This window comes from Coregonus lavaretus (assembly GCF_964263955.1).
Source record: "Coregonus lavaretus genome assembly, chromosome: 26".
Taxonomy (NCBI): domain Eukaryota; kingdom Metazoa; phylum Chordata; class Actinopteri; order Salmoniformes; family Salmonidae; genus Coregonus; species Coregonus lavaretus.
This window is the reverse complement of record NC_140013.1, coordinates 13,330,376-13,346,722: the sequence shown is the minus strand read 5'-3', so window position 1 is coordinate 13,346,722 and position 16,347 is coordinate 13,330,376. Positions and strand designations below refer to the sequence as shown.

The 16,347-nt window shown below is 41.7% G+C and overlaps 1 protein-coding gene across 1 annotated transcript; it reads right to left on the bottom strand.

Moving 5' to 3' along the window:
• Positions 1–10,046: 10,046 nt before the first annotated feature.
• LOC311101432 (T-cell surface glycoprotein CD3 epsilon chain-like) lies at positions 10,047–15,581 on the bottom strand. The gene is made up of 5 exons (XM_084142578.1): positions 15,365–15,581; positions 12,564–12,767; positions 12,149–12,286; positions 11,854–11,909; positions 10,047–11,357 (listed from the first exon to the last, which is right to left on the bottom strand). Exons 1-5 carry the CDS (start codon positions 15,432–15,434, stop codon positions 11,301–11,303), a joined length of 525 nt encoding a protein of 174 aa, XP_083998704.1. The 5' UTR covers positions 15,435–15,581; the 3' UTR covers positions 10,047–11,300.
• Positions 15,582–16,347: the final 766 nt, after the last annotated feature.

Sequence of the window (16,347 nt, the reverse complement as noted above, 5' to 3'; positions counted from 1 at the left end):
TTTTGAAGACTTTTTGAAAAAGGACATGGAAAGGGTAAGTTTTAGATTTTTTTATCCCCTATTCTAAATAGTTGATAGACTCTTAACAAGTTGGCATCACTGACATGAGAAATATTTATTTACAATTGAAAAGGTTTGTTGGTGGCCAAGGATGTGTAAAATTACACAGGAGACACAAAATAACAATAAATCAATATCTTTGTGTAAAGGTGTAATTTCTTGTAATATTTCATGCCTCAATTCAGTAAAAAAATAAGTATTTTTTGTTTTATTATGATACAAAATTGAAGTTTGAGTCGAATTAAAATGGCTGACTAGGGACAGAAAACTGTCTTTCCTGGGGGGGTTTTATGGACTTAGGGGCTCTTTAGGTTGGACCACCTACAACGGCAGTGTATGAAATGACATCAGTTTTAATATCCCCAGGAGAATCAAGAGAAGAGTAAGTAGAATGAAGGGGACCATACTCTTGGCTTATCTGTTGTTGATTTGGACCATGACTGGTAAGTTTTGGGGTAGCTATGAAAAATATTTATTGACAGACTGCATAAAAAATTTCACAGAAATAATTCAATTTCACATAAATAATTTTCTGATCACTTCTTGATTATTTCTGACAAGATTAATCAGCTGGATGACATTCAAAGTACAAGATCACTGACGTCAAGGTCATAAATGCTTTCTGATCTATTTACTGTGACTCTAACCGATACTTTCCCCCGTTCTTTTAACAGTAGCTATAGATTCAGACCCAGGTAAGAAGCCAGACTAGTTCAATTCCTGATTTGATCTAACTATGAATTCTAGGGCATTATCTGGGCATACTGTAGACCAGGTTTTCTCCCAACTCTCCTAATTTAATTTACAATTCAAAACGATCTAACTGACTAAAACCCACCATCATTATTGGCACCCTTGATAGAAATTAGTAAAAAATACTATAAAATAAAGAATACAAAAACTGAGCTATATTGTATGCAAAAAAGTTACTGTATATTCATTTATACTAATACAACTGCTCAGAAATAAATACGACTTTGTAATCTGACCATAGCACTACTTGGAGTTTGATAAATGGCATTGGCGCTTGGATTGGAACCAGTTAAATGGTCAAATGACATGAAAATAAACTATTTGGTCATGCACACCAGTGGTGGGTTTGGTGTTGAAAAACAGAAGCAGACTTGTATGCGGTAAAATATGGCGGTGGGTCTTTGATGTTATGGGGCTATTTTGCTTCCACTGGTCCTGAAACCGTTGTTAAGGTCAACGGCATCATGAACTTTCCCAAGTACCAAGACATTTTAGCCAAAAACCTGGTTGCCTCTGCCAGGATGCTATGCATAGTTTTATCTATGCATAGTCACTTTAATTTTAATTACCTCGACTAACCGGTGCCCCCGCACATTGACTCTGTGCCGGTGCCCCCTGTATATAGCCTCGCTATTGTTATTTTACTATTGTTATTTTACTGCTGCTCTTTAATTTTAATTTTTACATTTCGCTGTAAGGTCTACACCTGTTGTATTTGGCGCATGTGACAAATAAAAATTGATTTGATTTGATGCTGACACTTGGCCACAAGTGGATCTTCCAGCAAGACAATAACACCAAGCACTAATCAAAATCTACAAAGAAATGGTTAATTGATCACAAAATCAACATTTTACAATGGCCATCTCAGTCTCCAGACTTGAACCCTTTTGAAACCCTGTGGTTTGAATTGAAGAGGGCAGTCATAAGAGCAGACAAATGATATCAAGGATCTGGAAAGATTCTGTATGGAGGAATGATCTAAGATAAAAAATAAAATAAAATAAAAAAGAGGAGAGAGAAATAATAGAAAAATAATAACACGAGGAATAAATACACAATGAGTAACGATAACTTGACTATATACACGGGGTACCATTACCGAGTCGATGCGCAGGGGTACGAGGTAGTTGAGGTAGATAAGTACATATAGGTAAGGATTAAGTGACTAGGCAACAGGATAGATAATAAACAGTAACAGCAGAGCATGTGATGAGTCAAAAGACTTAGTGCAAAAAGGGTCTCATGCAGTGCGACACATCTCCTTCTCATAGAGTTGATCAGGCTGTTGATTGTGGCCTGTAGAATGTTGTTCCACTCCTCTTCAATGGCTGTGCGAATTTGCTGGATATTGTCGGGAACTGGAACATGCTGTCGTACACATCAATCCAGAGCATCCCAAACATGTTCAATGGGTGACATGTCTGGTGAGAATGCAGGCCATGGAACAATTGGGACATTTTCAGCATCCAGGAATTGTGTACAGATCCTTGCGACATGGGGCCATGTATTATGATGCTGAAACATGAGGTGATGGCGGCGGATCAATGCCACGACAACGGGCCTCAGGATCTCGTCAAGGTATCTCTGTGCATTCAAATTGCCATTCATAAAATGCAATTGTGTTTGTTGTCCAAAGCTTATGCTTGCCCATACCATAACCCCACTGCCACCATGGGGCACTCTGTTCACAACGTTGACATCAGCAAACTGCTCGCTCAAACGACTCCATAAACGTGGTCTGTGGTCATGAAGCCGGTTCGACGTATTGCTAAATTCTCTAAAACTACGTTGGAGATGGCTTATGGTAGAGAATATAACATTAAATTATCTGGCAACAGCTCTGGTGGACATTCCTTCAGTCAGCATGCCAATTGCTCGCTCCCTCAACTTGAGACATCTGTGGCATTGTGTTGTGTGACAAAATTGCACATTTTAGAGTGGCCTTTTATTGTCCTCAGCACAAGGAGCACCAGTGTAATGATCATGCTGTTGAATCAGCTTCTTGATATGCCACACCTGTCAGGTGGATGGGTTATCTTGGCAAAGGAGAAATGCTCACTAACAGGGATGTAAACAAATTTGTGCACAAAATTTGAGAGAAATAAGCTTTTTGTGTGTATGGAACATTTCTGGGATTTTTTATTTCAGCTTATGAAACATGGGACCAACACTTTACATGTTGCGTTTATATTTTTGTTCAGTGTATTTAGCGGTCTTATGGCTTGGGGATAAAAGCTGTACAGGATCCTGTTGGTTCCAGACTTGGTGCGTCGGTACCGCTTGTGTGCGGTAGCAGAGAGAACAGTCTGTGACTTGGGTGGCTGGAGTCTTTGAGAATTTTTAGGGCCTTCCTCTGATATCGCCTAGTATAGAGGTCCTGGATGGCAGGGAGCTCGGCCCCAGTGATGTACTGGGCCGTACGCACTACCCTCTGTAGCACCTTGCGGTCGGATGCAAGCAGTTGCCTTTCGGTGATGCAGCCACTCAAGATGCTTTCAATGGTGCAGCTGTAGAACATTTTGAGGATCTGAGGGCCCATGCCGAATCTTTTAGGCTCCTGAGGGGGAAGAGGCGTTGTCGTGCCCTCTTCACGACTGTGTTGGTGTGTGTGGACCATGATAATTCCTTAGTGATGTGGACATTGAGGAACTTGAAGCTCTCGACCTGCTCCTCTGTAGCCCCGTCTATGTGGATGGGGGCGTGCTCGGCCCTCTGTTTCCTGTTCTTCACGATCAGCTCCTTTTTTCTTGCTGACGTTGAGGGAGAAGTTGTTATCTTGGCACCACACTGCCAGGTCTCTGATCTCCCAACGTGTTCTCCAATCTCATAAAACATTTTAGAAAAAGGCTACTTGTTATTACAAAATCTCTTTCTCTAAGTAATTGTATTAGTATAAAATAATATATATTTGCTCTGTATTTCTATTATTTATTTTATACAGTCTTTTTTGTTTATCTTTATTAAGGGTGCCAATAATTATGGACCTGACTATGTCTGCCTATATGCATTTGCTTAAATAACAGAAACAGAGCATGAGGGAAAAGTAGATGGAGATAAACATGAATATCCTGAAAGGGCATATCTATATTATCTAATGCTGGTGTTTCTATTTCTTTAGTTCAAATAAACGTGGCAGAATCCTCGGACAAGATCACGCTATCATGTGTTGATGGTTTCGCTTTTAGCCCTAATAATAAAACTACTCTAATATTGGATTACAAGGATGAATAAACAGGAGTATGTATGCAAAAAAAAAACAGAGAGGAAGATCACAATATCTATGTGAAATTTCAGAGTAAGTACAGTACTGTCCCTTCCCTCCATGTATAATGATACGGCACAAGAATATAAGAAGTCAATATTTGTTTGAGTGTATGCCATTATAACACAGATGTCATTACAATGTATGTGTGTGTGCGTGCGTGTGTTTATGTGTGGCGTGGTTGTGTGGCGTGGTTGTGTGTGTTCCCAGCCTGTGATAATTGCATTGAGCTGGATATAGCTGCGGCTGTAGGGATGGTTGTGAGAGACCTGGTGGCCACTGTCCTGATTGGAGTAGCTGTCTACTACATCGACTCAAAGCCCAAAGCAACGCTGACCACCGGTAAGAAAAGTGAGTGACCATACAAAGGAGAAAACACATAGGAGTGTGTGAACTTGAAATCTGAATGGTACCTGACGAGCCCCTACCCACTTTGTTATTTTCTTTGTACAGATGAAGTCGGAAGTTTACATACACCTTAGACAAATACATTTAAACTCAGTTTTTCACAATTCCTGACATTTAATCCTAGTAAACATTACCTGTCTTAGGTCAGGTAGGATCACCACTTTATTTTAAGAATGTGAAATGTCAGAATAATAGTAGAGAATTATTTATTTCAGCTTTTATTTCTTTCATCACATTCCAAGTGGGACAAAAGTTTACAATCACTCAATTAGTATTTGGTAGCATTGCCTTTAAATTGTTTAACTTGGATCAAACGTTTTGGGTAGCCTTCCACAAGCTTATCACAATAAGTTGGGTGAATTTTGGCCCATTCCTCCTGACAGAGCTGGTGTAACTGAGTCAGGTTTGTAGGCCTCCTTGCTCGCACACGCTTTTTCAGTTCTGCCCACAAATGTTCAATAGGATTGAGGTCAGGGCTTTGTGATGGCCACTCCAATACCTTGACTGTGTTGTCCTTAAGCCATTTTGCCACAACTTTGGAAGTATGCTTGGGGTCATTGTCCATTTGGAAGACCCATTTGTGACCAAGCTTTAACTTCCTGACTGATGTCTTGAGATGTTGCTTCAATATATCTACGTAATTTTCCTTCCTCATGATGCCATCTATTTTGTGAAGTGCACCAGTCCCTCCTGCAGCAAAGCACCCCCACAGCATGATGCTGCCACCCCCGTGCTTCACGGTTGGGATGGTGTTCTTCGGCTTGTAAGCACCCCCCTTTTCCTCCAAACATAACGATGGTCATTATGGCCAAACAGTTCTATTTTTGTTTCATCAGACCAGAGGACATTTCTCCAGTATGATCTTTGTCCCCATGTGCAGTTGCAAACCGTGGTCTGGCTTTTTTATGGCGGTTTTGGAGCAGAGGCTTCTTCCTTGCTGAGCAGCCTTTCAGGTTATGTCGATATAGGACTTGTTTTACTGTGGATATAGATACTTTTGTACCTGTTTCGTCCAGCATCTTCACAAGGTCCTTTGCTGTTGTTCTGGGATTGATTTGCACTTTTCGCACCAAAGTACGTTCATCTCTAGGAGACAGAATGCGTCTCCTTCCTAAGCGGTATGACGGCTGCGTGGCCCCATGGTGTTTATAGTTGCGTATTATTGTTTGTACAGATGAACGTGGTACCTTCAGGCATTTGGAAATTGCTCCCAAGTATGAACCAGACTTGTGGAGGTCTACAATATTTTTTCTGAGGTCTTGGCTGATTTCTTTTGATTTTCCCATGATGTTAAGCAAAGAGGCACTGCGTTTCAAGGTAGGCCTTGAAATACATCCACAGGTACACCTCCAATTGACTCAAATTATGTCCATTAGCCTATCAGAAGCTTCTAAAGCCATGACATAATTTCCTGGAATTTTCCAAGCTGTTTAAAGGCACAGTCAACTTAGTGTATGTAAACTTCTGACCCACAGGAATTGTGATACAGTGAATTACAAGTGAAAAAGTACTTGTGTCATGCACAAAGTAGATGTCCTAACCGACTTGCCAAAACTATAGTTTGTTAACTAGACATTTGTGGAGTGGTTGAAAAACTAGTTTTAATGACTCCAACCTAGGTGTATGTACAGTGAGGGAAAAAAGTATTTGGTCCCCTGCTGATTTTGTACGTTTGCCCACTGACAAAGACATGATCAGTCTATAATTTTAATGGTAGGTTTATTTGAACAGGGAGAGACAGAATAACAACAAAAAAATCAAGAAAAACACGTCAAAAATGTTATAAATTGATTTGCATTTTAATGAGGGAAATAAATATTTGACCCCTCTGCAAAACATGACTTAGTACTTGGTGGCAAAACCCTTGTTGGCAATCACAGAGGTCAGACGTTTCTTGTAGTTGGCCACCAGGTTTGCACACATCTCAGGAGGGATTTTGTTCCACTCCTCTTTGCAGATCTTCTCCAAGTCATTAAGGTTTCGAGGCTGACGTTTGGCAACTAGAACCTTCAGCTCCCTCCACAGATTTTCTATGGGATTAAGGTCTGGAGACTGGCTAGGCCACTCCAGGACCTTAATGTGCTTATTGTTGAGCCACTCCTTTGTTGCCTTGGCCATGTGTTTTGGGTCATTGTCATGCTGGAATACCCATCCATGAGCCATTTTCAATGCCCTGGCTGAGGGAAGGAGGTTCTCACCCAAGATTTGACGGTACATGGCCACGTCCATCGTCCCTTTGATGCGGTGAAGTTGTCCTGTCTCCTTAGCAGAAAAACACCCCCAAAGCATAATGTTTCCACCTCCATGTTTGACAGTGGGGATGGTGTTCTTGGGGTCATAGGCAGCATTCCTCCTCCTCCAAACACGGCGAGTTGAGTTGATGCCAAAGAGCTCCATTTTGGTCTCATCTGACCATAACACTTTCACCCAGTTCTCCTCTGAATCATTCAGATGTTCATTGGCAAACTTCAGACGGCCCTGTATATGTGCTTTCTTGAGCAGGGGGACCTTGCAGGCGCTGCAGGATTTCAGTCCTTCACGGCGTAGTGTGTTACCAATTGTTTTCTTGGTGACTATGGTCCCAGCTGCCTTGAGATCATTGACAAGATCCTCCCGTGTAGTTCTGGGCTGATTCCTCACCATTCTCATGATCATTGCAACTCCACGAGGTGAGATCTTGCATGGAGCCACAGGCCGAGGGAGATTGACAGTTATTTTGTGTTTCTTCCATTTGCGAATAATCGCACCAACTGTTGTCACCTTCTCACCAAGCTGCTTGGCGATGGTCTTGTAGCCCATTCCAGCCTTGTGTAGGTCTACAATCTTGTCCCTGACATCCTTGGAGTGCTCTTTGGTCTTGGCCATGGTGGAGAGTTTGGAATCTGATTGATTGATTGCTTCTGTGGACAGGCGTATTTTACACATTAACAAACTGAGATTAGGAGCACTCCCTTTAAGAGTGTGCTCCTAATCTCAGCTCATTACCTGTATAAAAGACACTTGGGAGCCAGAAATGTTTCTGATTGAGAGGGGGTCAAATACTTATTTCCCTCATTAAAATGCAAATCAATTTATAACATTTTTGACATGTGTTTTTCTGGATTTTTGTTGTTGTTATTCCGTCTCTCCCTGTTCAAATAAACCTACCATTAAAATTATAGACTGATCATTTCTTTGTCAGTGGGCAAACATACAAAATCAGCAGGGGATCAAATACTTTTTTCCCTCACTGTAAACTTCCGACTTCAACTGTATGTTGTGCATATAATTTAGAAAACTCAGAAGTAAACACTTCTGATTTAGCTATTCTTAAAAATAAAATGTTTTACAGTAAGCATACAAAAAGAATACACATGAAGACCGTCTAGCCAAATGGGTCTCATCCACAATGAAGCGAGTGTGTTTCCTTGCTACTTTGAGCCACAATCCTGACCTTAACAAAATAACTGGTCAAACTCGTTAAGTTATAGCCATGGATCCATTTGTGTCTTTCTTTCTTTCTTTCTTTCTTTCTTTCTTACAGCCCCCGAATAAAAGGTGCATGGACAGATCTGAATACAGCACTCTGCCGTAAAAATAAAATGTGCTCAGTGCTACATTACTTTTACCACCCCTCAGAATAATAGTTGTAAAGTATTGAGAAATCAGGTCCACAATGTCCATGACAAGTCCCTCAACTGGCCATTTGATGTACAGAACCATTGAATGTACAAGTTCATGTCATTCAGATGTTCGATGTACATACATTTCCTGTTTGCTCAGTTGCTTTGTTGAGTTTGCTCTAGTTTTTTTCAACCTGTGTACAGATAATGTTGTTTGAAGAATTCAGGTGTTTTTGAATTAGTTTAAAGCTAAGGTCAAATCTATGGTGGACAATAAAGTGGGGGGCTGTCAATGTTTTGACCCCTAGATGCACCACATCTCCCCAATTAATTCTTGCCTGTTTTTAAATTGTAGTGCTTTGTGTTTTATGTTGTAATTATGTCTGAAACAACTATTTTGGCCAGGTTTCTCTTGGAAAATAGGTGTTTAATCTCAGTGAGACTAACCTGGTGAAATAAAAACAAATAAAATAATGAAATGGAAAGTTGGTCACAAAATAACGACTGCAATTGTAACAATAAATAATGTACTTTTATATGTTCCCTGATTGTGTTATTTCTGATTTCATCCTACGTTTTATCAGATCACCAAGTGAGTCAGTCATTTTGTTCTATCTGACTTTCCACTTTCCACATAGAGCAACTTTAGTGGAGGGTTTGCTCTACAGGAAGCTCGAATGTGTCAGATATTCGAATGGAACAGAGCAGATGATATATGCGATGCTTTTCGAGTGTAGTTATGAGGGTTTACTGCTGCTAGTCTACAAAGTGCGGTTTCCTAACAGAGCTTGGAGAGGAGATCAAACGGAAGAGTTCACAGCATACACAACCAACCCCCACACATCCATGCTCACATCACCCCCCCCCCCCCCCCCCCCCCCCCCACACACACACACACACACACACTCACACACACCTTGCAAACATACACATTCATCAAACAACACTCAAATTCCCCAAAATAACCACTGTTGATCAGATCTAACAGATACAGTGGCTTGTGAAAGTATTCACCCCCCTTGGCATTTTCCCATTTTGTTGCCTTACAAGCTGGAATTTAAATTGATTTTTATTTGGATTTCATGTAATGGAAATACACAAAATAGTCAAAATTGGTGAAGTGAAATGGAAAAATAACTTGTATCAAAAAATTATAAAAAATAAATAACGGAAAAGTGGTGCGTGCATATGTATTCATCCCCTTTGCTATGAAGCCCCTAAATAAGATCTGGTGCAACCAATTACCTTCAGAAGTCACATAATTAGTTAAATAAAGTCCACCTGTGTGCAATCTAAGTGTCACATGATCTCAGTATATATACACCTGTTCTGAAAGGCCCCAGAGTCTGCAACACCACTAAGCAAGGGGCACCACCAAGCAAGCGGCATTAAATCCATTATTAAAAAATTGAAAGAATATGGCACCACAACAAACCTACCAAGAGAGGGCCGCCCACCAAAACTCACGGACCAGGCAAGGAGGGCATTAATCAGAGAGGCAACAAAGAGACCAAAGATAACCCTGAAGGAGCTGCAAAGCTCCACAGCGGAGATTGAAGTATCTGTCCATAGGACCACTTTAAGCCGTACACTCCACAGAGCTGTGCTTTACGGAAGAGTGGCCAGAAAAAAGCCATTGCTTAAAGACAAAAATAAGCAAACACCATGTGGAAGACTCCCCAAACATATGCAAACCCAACACAATAGTTATGCATGCTCAAGTTTTCAACTCAACTCCCCAAAAATCCATTTTAATTCCAGGAAAAATGCCAAGGGGGGTGAATACTTTGGCAAGCCACTGTACCATTCACTCCAGTGTTCCAGGTGCGCACGCTCCATGTTCATGGTCTTCACTCTGGACCATAATTAGCTGAATCAGCTGTGTAAGTGCAGGGCTGGATTGATCTATCTAGTCAGTCATTGATACAAAACTGTAGGAAACAACTATAGACACCTGAATGTCGTAAGGTCTTTATTATTGTCAAAAGAGAGAAAACAATACATCAAATAGACATGATTTCCACTACATTCTTGCAAAAAACACATTTTCTTTCCACTGATGCGGGTAAGTAAAGTCTGCCTACACTCATATTTGAAATGTTTCCGGTGAGATCATCATGATTAGCAACAGAGACACCTGGCCAATCATCCACCATCATTTACTGTAGGCGTAAGGGGTGCAGGCATCTGTGGCTCAGATCATGAGAGCCGACTGAAGATATGGAACCGCAAACTATCTACACTCTTTAGTCGCATGACACTACACTTAATAAAACAAACATTTCCTTTGTGTCATAGTGGCTCACAATGAAGTTGATAGAATCAATGCAAAATAGAACTGTATATGTGCTAATACACTTGGTGCACAAAACATTATGAACACCTGCTCTTTCCACTTCAATCAGTGTAGATGAAGGGAGACAGGTTAAAGAAGGATTTTTAAGCCTTGACATGGATTGAGACATGAATTGTGTATCTGTGCCATTCAGAGGGTGAATGGGCAAGACAAAATATTTAAGTGCCTTTGAACGGGTTATGGTAGTAGGTAGGTTTGAGTATGTCAAGAACTGCAACACTGCTGGGTTTTTCACGCTCAACAGTTTCCCGAGTGTATCAAGAATTGTCCACCACCCAAAGGACATCCAGCCAATTTGACACAACTGTGGCAAGCATTGGAGTCTACATGGGCCAGCATCCCTGTGGAACTCTTTCGACACCTTGTAGAGTCCATGCCTCGATGAATTGAAGCAGTTCTGAGAGCAAAAGCGGGAGAAACTCAATATTAGGAAGGTGTTCCTAATGTTTTGTACACTCTGTGTATATACAGACAGCAATAACATTGTGAAGAGGAACAACTAGGCTGGCATCTGCAAGCATTAATACTATTTTACAACAGTTGATCAACACAGCTATGTACAAGTTGTTTTCAGTACAGCACACATCGAAAAGTCTTTACAAAGATCTTTATCTCTCTACTTTCCAGATCATCACTACGTTGATCACTATTATCACTAGTTACAGTAATTCTAAACTACAGTTTTAACTAAATCACAATATCACACATTTAACACATCAAGCTAAAATAAAAAGCTATTTAAGTCTAAGCTAAGCACTACAGAGCCTTCTCCCCTCCTCTTTGATGGCAGGGTGAGCTGAGGTCTGCTGGTCCGGGGCATCAGAGGAGTCCTAGAGAACAAGTGTGGTCTGGTGGTCTACCCAGTCCTGTGGGTAGCGTAGATATCTCTGCTGCGGGTTGCAGCACTAAGGGGCTGTCAGGGGGAAAATAAAGGCTTTAGGTATTTTATTAGGATCCCCGTTAGCTGTTGCAAAAGCAGCAGCTACTCTTCCTGGGGTCCACACAAAACATGAAACATGACATAATACAGAACATTAATAGACAAGAACAGCTCAAGGACAGAACTACACATGTAGCCTATATATCAATACATACACACAAACTATCTAGTAGTAGCTATTTGTTGTTGTTAATTAAGTCAGATTCACAGATCAGTTTAAGTCAGATTTACAGATCAAAATTCACAGATCAGTTTCCATTGCAACACCACAATTCTTTATGCATCTTCACCGGAAGTATTGGGAATAGCTAGCCTAGATCATCTCCCTAAAATACTGACAGACATTAGCTAACCAGGAGATGTGGAATGAAGGATAGGTAGGAGATACGGATGGAATAAAAGTAAAGAATACAGATGGAGAGATGTAGAGCTGGAGAGATGGACAACGAGGTGGTGGTAGACGGCCTACCTCATAGTCAGGACTAGGCACCACTGGTGGGCCACGGCCTGCTGAGCGGGAAGTCGCTATGGGGAAAACAAAACAGAAATTAGTATAAATTAATAAATAAACAAAAAAATGATTAAATAAATAAACATGATCAATACTCTATATGTACTATGTCACAGGGAATTTCTATTTGTATTATCTCTGAATACTTTGTTGTTGAGTAGTCCTGGGTATGGTCAAATTAAATAGTCAAGAGCTTTCCTTATCAGTAAGTGCCACTGTTGGCTGATGGATAATCAGATGGTAACAGCATTACGTTTTTGGGGTGCAGCATGTCCAGATTTCTTCTGAGCACAGCGATACACAATGAGGATGACCGCTCCTGTCACCAGCAGGTCCCCAATGATGGCCCAGGCAACCAGAGTCGAATCCAGCTCAAAGCAGTTTTCACACACTGCAACACCAACAATCCACAGGTAGGGATAGGGGTGGAAATAATGGGTTGAAAAGGCCGCTCAAATGGGATGGAGAAAAGGGGTTGGGGTGCATTCAGGGAGAGGGAAAGATATGATTTGAAAAGTCCAGTAAGTAGTGTTTGTCAATAAACAGAGATACAGAGATGAGTGCACATGGTTATACTAAACATAAACATGAATACAGGATGAAATAGAAATGCCTGTATGAAAATTAGTTAAATCAAAAAATGATGTTATTAGGACACTTTTACTCACCCTTTCCTTTAATGTAAAACTGATAGATTCTCGTTTGATCAATATCTTCATCATATTCACAATAGTAATGTCCTTTCTTGTTTTCATCATAGTTATTTATGACATATTCAGATCTGGTCGACTCGTCTTTGATATCGCCTTTATACCAGATTCCGTTATTAGGACAGGTCATTGTGACTGTAGTTTTCCAGAATGACACATCTCCTAAATAAATAAAACACAACGGATGCTTCAACGCAGGGGTGTCAAACATACGGCGAGTATTTTATGTGTAGGCCTTTGCATAAGACCACAAACCTGAAAAACACTCATATTCAAATAATTTTCTTTTATATTATACACTGAGTGTACAAAACATTAAGAACACTACTACTATTCAAATCAAATCAAATCAAAATGTATTTGTCACATGCGCCGAATACAACAGGTGTAGACCTTACAGTGAAAATCTTACTTACAAGCCCTTAAACAACAATGCAGTTTTAAGAAAGAATACCCCAAAAAATCACACACAAAAATACAATATAAAATAATATGAAATAAAAGTAACAAATAATTAAAGAGCAGCAGTAAAAATAACAATAGCGAGGCTATATACAGGGGGTATGTGCGGGGGCACCGGTTAGTTGAGGTAATTGAGGTAATATGTACATGTAGGTAGAGTTATTAAAGTGACTATGCATAGATAATAAACAGAGAGTAGCAGCAGCGTAAAAGGGGGGTAGAAGGAGTCTTATGGCTTGGGGGTAGAAGCTGTTTAGAAGCCTCTTGGACCTAGACTTGGCGCTCCGGTACCGCTTGCCGGAGCGCCAAGTCTGGGTAGCCATTTGATTAGATGTTCAGGAGTCTTATGGCTTGGGGGTAGAAACTGTTTAGAAGCCTCTTGGACCTAGACTTGGCGCTCCGGTACCGCTTGCCGGAGCGCCAAGTCTGGGTAGCCATTTGATTAGATGTTCAGGAGTCTTATGGCTTGGGGGTAGAAACTGTTTAGAAGCCTCTTGGACCTAGACTTGGCGCTCCGGTACCGCTTGCCGTGCGGTAACAGAGAGAACAGTCTATGAATAGGGTGGCTGGAGTCTTTGACCATTTTTAGGGCCTTCCTCTGACACCGCCTGGTATAGACGTCCTGGATGGCAGGAAGCTTGGCCCCAGTGATGTACTGGGCCGTACGCACTACCCTCTGTAGTGCCTTGTAGTCGGAGGCTGAGCAGTTGCCATACGAGGCAGTGATCCAACCAGTCAGGATGCTCTCGATAGTGCAGCTGTATAAACTTTTGAGGATCTGAGGACCTGTGCAAAATATTTTCAGTCTCCTGAGGGGGAATAGGTTTTGTTGTGCCCTCTTCATCACTGTCTTGGTGTGCTTGGACCATATTAGTTTGTTGGTGATGTGGACACCAAGGAACTTGAAGCTGTCAACCTGCTCCACTACAGCCCTGTCAATGAGAATGGGGGCGTGCTTGGTCCTCTTCTTTTTCCTGTAGTCCACAATCATCTCCTTTGTCATGGTCACGTTGAGGGAGAGGTTGTTGTCCTGGCACCACATGGCCAGGTCTCTGACCTCCTCCCTATAGGCTGTCTCGTCATTGTCGGTGATCAGGCCTACCACTGTTGTGTCATCGGCAAACTTAATGATGATGTTGGAGTCGTGCCTGGCCATGCAGTCATGAGTGAACAGGGAGTACAGGAGGGGACTGAGCACGCACCCCTGAGGGGCCCCCGTGTTGAGGATCAGCGTGGCGGATGTGTTGTTACCTACCCTTAGCACCTGGGGGCGGCCCGTCAGGAAGTCCAGGATCCAGTTGCAGAGGGAGGTGTTTAGTCCCAGGATCCTTAGCTTAGTGATGAGCTTTGAGGGCACTATGGTGTTGAACGCTGAGCTGTAGTCAATTAATAGCATTCTCACATAGGTGTTCCTTTTGTCCAGGTGTGAAAGGGCAGTGTGGAGCGCAATAGAGATTGCATCATCGGTGGATCTGGTTGCACATTTAACGTGCTGGTAGAAATGAGGTAAAACGGATTTCAGTTTCCCTGCATTAAAGTCCCCGGCCACTAGGAGCGCCACCTCTGGATAAGCGTTTTCCTATGGCCGTATACAGTTCATTGAGTGCGGTCTTAGTGCCAGCATCGGTTTGTGATGGTAAATAGACAGCTACGAAGAATATAGATGAAAACTCTCTTGATAGTGTTGTCTACAGCTTATCATGAGATACTCTACCTCAGGCGAGCAGACTTCCTCGAGACTTCCTTATATATCATGCACCAACTGTTGTTTACAAATATACGTAGACCGCCACCCCTTGTCTTACCAGAGGCTGCTGTTCTATCCGACCGATACAGTGTATAACCCACCAGCTGTATGTTATTCATGTCTTCGTTCAGCCACGACTCGGTGAAACATAAGATATTACAGTTTTTAATGTCCCGTTGGTAGGATATACGTGCTTGTAGTTCGTCATTTTCTTTCTACTGCGAATGACGGGGATCCCTGTCGGGTGTCTGGAGCAAATCCCTCTCGTCCGACTCATTAAAGAAAAATTATTCATAAGAGACGGTAGCAGCAACATTATGTACAAAACAAGTTACAAACAATGCGTAAAAACACACAAAATAGCACGGTTGGTTAAGAGTCCATAAAACGGCAGCCATCCCCTCCGGCACCCCCCTCCCCCTCCCCTTTGCCCTCAGAACAGCCTCAATTAATCAGGGCATGGACTCTACAATGTGTTGTTTTGAGTCTATAATTGATAACGAAAGGGTAAATGTTGTAGAGTAAAAGACAGGGATATTTTTTACATTACCTTTACCCTCCACCGTAGTCATGATGAGGAGGAGGAAGACAAGCCCGCCATTAATGCCAGCTCTGTTCATTTTCTCTACTTCTCAGACACACTTTCTTATATCTTGATTTTCAGCAGTATAAAACTTAAATTCTAGATAACTAGGATTTGGATTTGAAGCAGATCCAAATTAGACTCAGGAAAATGATAGAGAGGAGACAGAAACTGTTTAAGTTGTGACAAGTCAACAATAGTCATCCAAAGGGCGGGCTCTCTCTCTCTCTCTCTCTCTCTCTCTCTCTCTCTCTCTCTCTCTCTCTCTCTCTCTCTCTCTCTCTCTCTCTCTTTCGCTCTCTCTTCTCCCCTTTGCAACAGGAAGTGAATGCTTGTATGCGATTGTAATGTGGTTATACTGTAGGCCTATCAAATATGATGGATAAAGGAAGATGTCTTACTCAGGCAGTTTACCAAAGGAAAAGATGGTCAAGGTTCCTGTCTGTGTAAGTGGGCATTCCCTCTCTCACATAAGCATGCTTTCCCAAGTGAGACCAATGGCTCTGGTCTACTTATTGTCCTCTCCCCGCCCGCCGGAGGCAGTAATTAGACCAGAGTGGCGCCGCGCCCAAAAAAATGAGGGAGTGGGGTGTCTTGCTTTCTCTACCGGCTCTGGGCCTATACTGTATTAGTTCCATCCCACATAATTGTTTTTTAAAGAAAATGCATAGGCCAGTACCTTAATTAGTTTTACAATACCACACCCCATGGTTTTGACTTGTAGATGTGACTGAATGATTTTGACATCTTGTTTCTTATTGTGTCTTATTGTGTTGCTGTAGGTCTATGTGTTGGCCTGTGTTGTGTCTGTTACAATAAGTTATTTGGGACAAAGTCTCTCATTTGAAATGAATAAACCAAAAAAACGATGTTTGTGTATTATTGACAGGTTTGGATGAGAGCGTCAGTGGTACCTTGAGTGGAACCTTGATGATAAGGACCAGCGAATA